Genomic DNA, 8631 nt, shown 5'->3' on the forward strand with positions numbered 1-8631 from the left:
AGAAGATGTGAGAGAGGGACCTTCCGGGTCTCAGGGGACAAGGATTGTGGACCTTATGTTAGAGGAGAGCAGATCCCAAAGTCTTGCTGTGGAAGCACAGAGAACATTATTAAAAGCCCCACGATGTGAAACTCTTGCTTCTTGACGTATCCTCCGTCTAGGTCCAGACACTTCTGAAGGTAGAGTTTCCATCTCTCTTTAACTCTCCACTGCCACATGACTCCCATGTTGGCCACGCTCCGGTGATTTCCATTTTGCTATGATGCTAGTACCGCAGCGAGGGGTAATTCAAGAGCAGCAGGGGTATCCGTGGGGAACACAGTTCAGTGGAGCTTCCGGAATAAGAGAAGACTAGGAAGAAAGAACAGGCAGTCCCCTCCTGAAAGATCATTAGCCACCGAAAACTGTATGGATAGCCGTGGAGCGCTGCCTGATACAGTGGTTGAAAATGAGTCTGTAGGGGTGGAAGGCACTCAAAATACGACTGAGGAAGAGCTGCAGCCTCAAAGTAGAGCCGACCATGATGACGTGGTGGAGCAAAGCTTGGGGACCTGTACTTGCTGACAGCACGTGCTTCAAAACGGGAACAAATGGGCTGCTATCCATGCCTATTGGTTGACTTTACAGAATATGAATCTAGACAAGCTGGAAGTTGTCAAAAAGTGAAATAGATTGCATCAAGATCGAAATCCTAGGTATTAGTGAGCTGAAATTGGTATTGGGCATTTTGAGTCTGGCAATCATAGTTTACGAAGCTTGGAATGACAAATTCAAAGGGAAGGGCTTCACCTTCGTCATCAAAAAGAACATTTTAAGTTCTCTTTTGCAATATAAAACGGTCTGTGATGGATAATATCAATAGGCCTACAAGGCAGACCAATCAGTACCACTATTGTGTAAATTCACACACCAACCACGAAAGAAGAAATTGTAGAACTCTATCAACTTCTTCCATCTGAAATGATCAAACATGCCATCAAGATGCATTGATAATTCTGAAATGATCAAACATGCCATCAAGATGCATTGATAATTCTGAAATGATCAAACATGTCATCAAGATGCATTGATAATTCTGAAATGATCAAACATGCCATCAAGATGCATTGATGATGATTATTGGTGACTGCTATGTGGAAGTTGGAAGCAAAGGAACTATTAGTAGTTGGAAAAATCTGGCCTCAGAAATGGAAAGCAAGCTGGAGCTCTCAGGAGAGACTTTTGCAAGACCCGTGGGCTTCATTGCAAACGTATCGTTTCAACACCACAAATGGCAGCTGTCTACAGGACCCTCAACAGATGGAGTACACAGGTATCAAATTGACTACATTTGTGGGAAGACACGATAGAGAAGTTCAATATCAACAGCTAACAGCAGGCTGGGGCTGACTGTGGGACAGACCCTCAGCTGCTCACATAGAAGTTCTGGTTGAAGCAGGAGGAAATGGAACCAAGCCCACAGGAGCCAGAGCAGGACCTTGAGTCTATTGTATCTGAATCTAGAGACCAGCTAAAGAAAAGACTTGATGGAATCGCATTGAACACGAATAACCGAAGCAACGTTATAGAAGGACACCAAAAGCACCACGCAGGAGGACAGCAGGAGGCATTAAAAAAATAGGAATGAAAGAAAAGATCAAAGTGGATGTCAGAAGAGACTCTGAAATTCGCTCTTGAATGTAGAGTAGTTAAAACGAATGGGAGACCCATCCTGAAAGAGCTGAACTGGACCTTTCAAATGGCAGCCTGAGAAGACAAAAAGCATTTTAATGAAACGGGCAAAGGCCAGAGCTAGAAAACCAGCAGGGAGCACACGCTCAGGGTATCTCAAGCTGAAGGACCTGAAGAAGAAGTCCGAGCCTCGAGTTGCAATGCTGATTCTACAGGCAAAACAGTGTGTGTTGCAGGGAGCATCGAAAGAATATGGAAGGGATACACAGAGGCATTGTACCCAAAAGAATGGACTGACAGTCCACCCTTTCAAGAGGTAGCACACAGTCAAGAACCGATAGTAATGAAGGAAGATGTGCAAGCTGCACTGGAAGCATTAGTGAAAAATAAGGCCCAGGAGTTGACAGAACACGAACGGAAATGTTTCAGAGAAGCTGATGCAAAGCTGGAAGCACTTGCTACTCGTGCCAAGACATTTGTAAGACAGTTACCCTAGTGGAAAGATTAGTAAGGACTAAGATCTCAAAAGCTGTGAGCATCCTTTTTAAGGTGCAGCGATGGGTCTCTCCCTGTCCCGAGGAAAGGAGAATGAGGAGAGTCAAAGACACATGGAAACAGTCCAATGACCGAATGAACCGTGCAAGTGTCGGCCGCCTCGCCTCCACCACTCTGACACCAGAAGAACTAGGTGGTGCCTGGCCACCACTGTGACCTCTCTGAAAAGGATGTGTCAGTCTGGGTGGACCAGAGAAACAAATTCATAGACACTCATATGTGTATACCAAAAGGTTTTATGCAAAAGAGCAATTGTACATTGAGAAAACATCCCAGCCCAGTCAGATCAAGCCCATAAGTCCAATATTACCCTCTATGTCCAATACCAATCTATAAATTCCTCTTCAGACATACGCAACACATGAAATGACACTAAATGCTGAAAGGCCACAGGTCAGTGGGTGGGAAGTCTTGTGGATCCAGTGGCAGTGGAAGCATCTCAGCGCTGGCGTGGGTCTCCACATGGCTCCTTCAGCTCCAAGGCTCTGGCTCCATGTGGCTTGTCAACAGGAAGACAAAGCAGAGTGTGTGTCCTGCCTCCAGTGAGCTATTTATCTCCGTTGGCCTGCAAATGAGGTCATCAAGCTGCGACCTGATTGACAGGCTAGACTCCACCCCTTCCTCCAGTTGAGAGTAGATGATGTACCTGCCACAGAGCCCATGAGAAGGTCCTGGTAGAATGGGAGAAAACTGCAGCAGAGCTCAAAATTATGGAAGAAACAAGGCTTAATAGTCGGGCAAACAGGCGGCACCACCTCGACTATGGCTGTAAGCCGCCCTTCACGGGGAATTCACCCCGTGTTAGAATAACCAACCATTTACGACACAAAAGGGCAACCTTTACCCAGGGACAAAGTTCAGAGGGTGAGGGAATCAGGAGGAGGAGAAACAGGAAGCACTAGGAGAAACAGTACGTGGTGGTCCACCGAGGGGATTATAGTAGATTAGTTGAAACAAAACCTGTGTGAGTTATTGAATATGAAATGGATAACTTGCTCTGCAACCCTTCACATAATTCACAGTAAAACCTTAAAAAACAAAAACAAAACACATCGCATTGGGCAAATCTCCGGCACAAGACCACTTTACATTGTTAAGGGGCAGGGAAGTTACTTTGCGGACTAAGATGCGCGTGATCGAAGCCTCACATCAAAAGCTGCCCAATAAATCAGGCAGACCAGCGAAGAACTGGTGCGTTTGCATGAAGGTGGCGGTGGCCAATGCAGCAAGTACCGTGGATTGCCAAAAGAACCCACAAGGCTCTCTCGGAAGAAGCCCAGCCAGCATGAGACTTCATCTCGTGTACTTTCGACGTGCTAACAGGATGGACCGGTCTGCGGAGAAGGACGTCATGCTTGGTCAAGTCAATGAACCGAGGAAGATCCTCCAGCAGCGTGCTCTTCCTTCTTGGTTCGCTAACTCTTGGTCGTTGCACAGTTCATGCTAGTATTTTATTGTTTTCTTCTCGAGCTGCCCTTGAACTTCCAGTCAGCTCTTTGAGGTCATCACGTCTCCGTTGGCTTTGGCTGTTCTATGATTAGGATCCGGGTCTTTCTTTCTTCCCTGTCTTTTGAGTGCCTTGTTGCTTTCTTTGTGATGTCCTTGATGGCCTCCGCAGCCCCTCGGGGCTTCTCTCATGAGTGCTTACTGCGTCGAGTCTCTTCTTGGGATGGTCTCGAAATTCAGGTGGGATCGACTCAAGGTCATAGTTTGGCTCTCCTAGGCTTGTTTGAATGATTCTTCAGCTTTCACCTGAACTTACAGATGCGCCTTTGATGGTCTGGTTTTAGCCGCCGATATTGAGCGTGTCTGTCGTGGACTTGATTTCTGTGGATTCCACCGCAGTTTGGATCTAGGGAACTTGCTTGTTAAGACTGCAGATTCCTGGGGCCCACCCTGGACGTGGTGAATTAGAAACTTAGGGTGTGGGCCCCGGAATCTGTCTTTTCATAAATGCTCCGGGTGTGTCCGATGCAGCTCCAGGCTGAGGCATGGTAAGCCGCCAATTCTGCTGTTGGTCGGCATTACCGAGTGGTCCTAACCGTGATGCACTCCACCCAAATGTTGGCAGTTTAAATCCACCCAGCACCTTGGAGGAAAGGCCTGGTGAACGTCTCCTGAAAGATGGTCGTCATGGCAAACCATGTGGACTGCAGTTCTCCTCAGGGACCCGGTCACCTGGGCCTGAATCAACCCAGGGGCAACTGGCTTGCATTGGGGCCCCTGGCTGGGGCAGATCCACCCCTTGCTGTGCTCACCTGCTAACCAAAAGGCTACCATACAAGCATCTTGGACCATAGGTCTACTATTTGACTTCCCCCAAACCCTTGGTTAAAAACCACATGGAGCCAAATTCTCCTCTGACCCACATGTGCTTGCCACGAATCGGAACGGCCTCCCGGAAAGTGTGGAAGGTGGAGTGAGGAGTCGGAATTCACCTGCTCCTCACGGGTGCTCCTTGAGGCCAGTCACCCCGGGGCTCTCTGTGGACCGCCAGTCCCAGGCTGTAGCTGAGAAACAAGCAAGCAGGACAGGGTATGCCCACCTAACCTCTCACGCCCACCCATGACTTCATGGTCTCTCGTCCTGATCTGGACCACGGGTTTCTTCCCTGTTCACGCTCCTGATCGCCTGGAATTTGGCCTTCCCCCTGCTTTGCATGGCCCCCAAGCGATGCACCATCTCACGGTGCTCCCAGAATAGAGGGCGACTGTGTGTCGGATGAGAAGCGTCTGCAGGGCAAGGCAGACAGACCAGGGAAGGGGAGGCTGTGAAGGAACACTGCCCATTTGTTGGATTTAACGTTTCTTGAGTGCTTTCTCTGCACCACACATGGGGCTGCATAGAGCCTGGTATGTTCAGGGCACCATGCACCAGCTCCCCGAAGGGCTTGTCTCATGCAGTCCTGAAGAAACATGCCCCGTGGAAGCCCACGCAGGAAGGAGGCTCCTGGCCAGGGGGCTCCATTGACTTCCCGAGTGCTCCAGCCAGCAGGTGGTAGCACGCGGCTGCAAACCCACGTGGCACGTTTGACTGCAACACCGGGCATGTCCTGCCAGCACTTCCTTTCCACCGAAAGTAGGGGGCATTATGGTGTCAGCAAAGAACATTGAAAGGACCGTGGCCTGCCAGGAGGACACATCAACCTGTCTTGGAAGAAGTACAGCCAGCATGCTCCTCGAGGCCAGGGTGGGAAGACTTCATCGCACGTACCTTGGATGTGTCAAGTGGTCACCCCCTATTTGACTCCAAAGAAACTGGCTCATAGCGACCCCTTGTGGATCTCCAAGCTGGTGACTGTTGATGGGAGTAGAAAGCCCAGTCTTACTCCCAGGGAGCTGCTGGTGGTTTCGAACCGCTGACCATGCAGACGGCAGCTCAACCCTCGACCACTACCCCAAGATGTCACAGGAAGCCACAGACCAATCCCTCCTCTCTCTCTCTTGTCCCTACAGATTCTACCAAACCACGGTCTCCATGCTGCAGCCTTCTTCATTGCCTTCCTGGCCTCCCTGGTCCTGACCTGGACCACGCTTTTCCTTCTGGTCCGATACCAGTGTTTAAAGGGAAACCCGCTGAGCAGACATCAGGTGAGTCTCCATGTGTGTTTCCTTCCCCGAGGGTCACTCGCTGGGTGCAGAGCTGAGAGGCAAGTTCCATGCCCGGTCCACTGGTTCTTAAGCTGAGATCAGGCTTGTCTGGGAGAGATGTTCCTGTGCTTGAATGTCCAGGGCCACCTCTCGAGTTTTTTGAGGAGAGCATTCGGGAGGGGTCCCCGTCATGAGGAACTTTTACAAGCTCTCCAGCTGAGTGTAACCTGAAAAGCAATGCTGTGAGCCCCTGGATTCTAGCCCTGAGCACCCCACTTGGATGGGAGCGTGGAGATTCTACCGCACCGTCATTCAGGTCTGGGGTGTGTGTGTGTGTGTGTGTGTGTGTGTGTGTGTGTGTGTGAAGGAGTTGTTGTTAGGTGGTGTTCCAATGGGTTCAGCCAATAGCAATGACATGTACAACAGGACACAGCACTGCCCAGCGCCCTCCCCTCAAGTCAAGAATGCTGTGTCCTAATGGCCCAGCACTCTGTGATGCTTGCCTTCCCGACAGGATTGCTGAAGACAAAATGGGTGCATAAGCTAATGCGATGAAGAAAGCGGGTGGTGCCCGGCTATTACAAGATATAGTGTTTGGGTCTTAAAGGCTTGAAGTTAAACAAATGGGCATCTAGCAGGGAAGCAACAAGCCCCCATGGAAGAAGCACACCAGCCTGTGTGATCACGAGGTGTCGTGGGATCAGGTATCGGGCATCAGAAGACCCCAAATTAGCAACCATTTCGATGCGAATGAGGGGGGTCAGAATGGAAACTCAAAGCCCATCTGTAGACAATTGGACATCCCCTCGCAGATGGGTCACAAGAAGGGATGAACCAGCCAGGGTGCAGTATAGCACTAATGAAACACACAACATTCCTCTAGTTCTTTAATGCTTACCCCCTCCTCCCCATTATCATGGCTCCAGTTCTATCTTACAAATCTGGTTAGACCGGAACATGTAAACTGGTACAGATAAGAGCTCTCAACACATAGAGATGCAGGACAGATAAACCCCTCAGAACCAATAATGAGAGTACCGTTACCATGAGGTAGGGTGGTGGTGAGGGGGCGGAGAGAGGGGGAACCAATCCCAATGATCGACGTACAACCCCCTGACCCCAGGGGGATGAACAACAGAAACGGGGGTGAAGGGAGACAGCGGATGGTATAAAATCTGAAGATAATTTATAAATTATCAAGGGTTCACAAGGGTGGGGGAGGGAGAGGAAAAAAGAGCAGTTGATACCAAGGACTCAAGTAGAAAGGAAATGTTTTGGAAATGGTGATGGCAACCTATGTCCCAATGTGCTTGATACAATGGAGGTGTGGGTATTTTAAAGAGCTGTACGAGACCCCAGTAAATTGATTTATTGAAGCAAAATAAAAAACCAAAGCACTGTCTCGTCCTTTGCCGGCCTCACAGTTGTTGCTCAGTCAGAGCCCATTCCAGCAGCTCCCGTGGCGATTGCAACCAGGCTCTTCCTCCGCCTCACCAAACACGGTGCCCTTCCCCAGGGACTGGTCCCTCCTGATGGCAGGTCCCAAGCATGTGAGACCAAGTCTTGCCTTCCTAACCTCCAGGGAGCATTCTGGCCGTCCTTCTCCCAAGACAGACGCACATGTTCTTCTGACAGCCCTGGTCATGCCAATATTCTTCCCTGACGCCACCATCGAGGGACATCCGTTCCTTCCCGACTTCCTGATTCACTGTCAAGCTCCCAGGCGCAGAGCAGGCGATGGAAAAGACCAGGGCTGGGTCCGGCGCACCTTCATTCTCAAAGATCTTAGGTCTGCGGGGTGAGGGACTTTGTTTCGCCCAAAGTAGGGAGCATTCTGGTGTTGGCAGAAAACACTGAAAGAACCATGGCTTGCCGGGAGAACACACCAGCCTGTCTTGGAAGAAGTACAGTCAGCATGCTCCTCAGAGGCCAGGATGGCAAGCCATGATCTCACGTACCTTGGCTGTGTCATTAGAAAAGACTAGTCCCTGGAAGGGACATCACGCTTGGTTCCATAGGAGGTCTGGCAGAAGGCAAGAAGGCCCTGAGGGGGACGGTCCGATGGAGACAGCGGCTACAACCACGGCTCCAATGTAGACACGGCTGGAGGATGGCGCTGGACCCTGTAGTGTCTCCCTCCGTTGGACATAGGCTTGCCAGGCGTGGGCCCATCCGATGACACCGGGCCACACCTGAGTGCGACTTCTGAGGTGTCTTGGTGCGGGACACATCTCCAGATGTGTCCTGGTGAGTTGGGGCTGGCCAGAGCAGAAAAGACTCCCTAGGGAAGCCGATACCAAGCCGACTAAAAACCAACACCAAACTTCACTCACTCACTGCCCCCGGGTCCGTGCTGACTCACAGCGACCCCCGGTGGGATTGCGAGACTGTAACTTGTTGATGGGGGTAGAAAGCTTGGTCTTTCTCCCGAGGAGCTGCTGGTAGTTTTAAATGAGTAACCCCTGCACCACCAGGGCCCCTGAACCTAACTTACTGCCATCAAATCGATTCCAGCTCATGGTGACCCTGTAGAATGGAGTGGAGTGTCCAAGACTGTCCACAAGAGCAGGAAGCCCTGTCTTTCTGCTGAGGAATAGATGTGGGTTTCGAACTGCTGGCCTTGTTGCTCGAAGCCCAGCTCAAGAGCACTATGCCACCAGGGCTCCACCTTCAAGGAGGCCGGGGAGCTGTGCCTATCACCCTGAGCACTGCAAGCCGGGAGCACGAGGGCTCCGGGTGCAAAGGGAGGGTGACGTGCCTCCCTCTGAGCCACGGCGGCTCGCAATGGGAACCTCCCCAGCCCTCGCCTGCTTTT

The 8631-nt window shown here is 50.7% G+C and overlaps 1 protein-coding gene across 1 annotated transcript in view; it reads left to right on the plus strand.

The window, feature by feature from the left end:
• The window catches only part of EVC2 (EvC ciliary complex subunit 2), a 113501-nt gene that overhangs the window by 28849 nt on the left and 76021 nt on the right, over positions 1–8631 (plus strand). Inside the window, exon 6 of the mRNA XM_045289481.1 lies at positions 5682–5816. Coding sequence (XP_045145416.1) covers positions 5682–5816 — 135 coding nt within the window. The remainder of the gene's footprint in view (positions 1–5681; positions 5817–8631) is intronic.

Source organism: Echinops telfairi, unplaced genomic scaffold (genome assembly GCF_000313985.2).
Source record: "Echinops telfairi isolate 266 unplaced genomic scaffold, ASM31398v2 ScPeMD7_28;HRSCAF=97, whole genome shotgun sequence".
NCBI classification, from domain to species: Eukaryota; Metazoa; Chordata; class Mammalia; order Afrosoricida; family Tenrecidae; genus Echinops; species Echinops telfairi.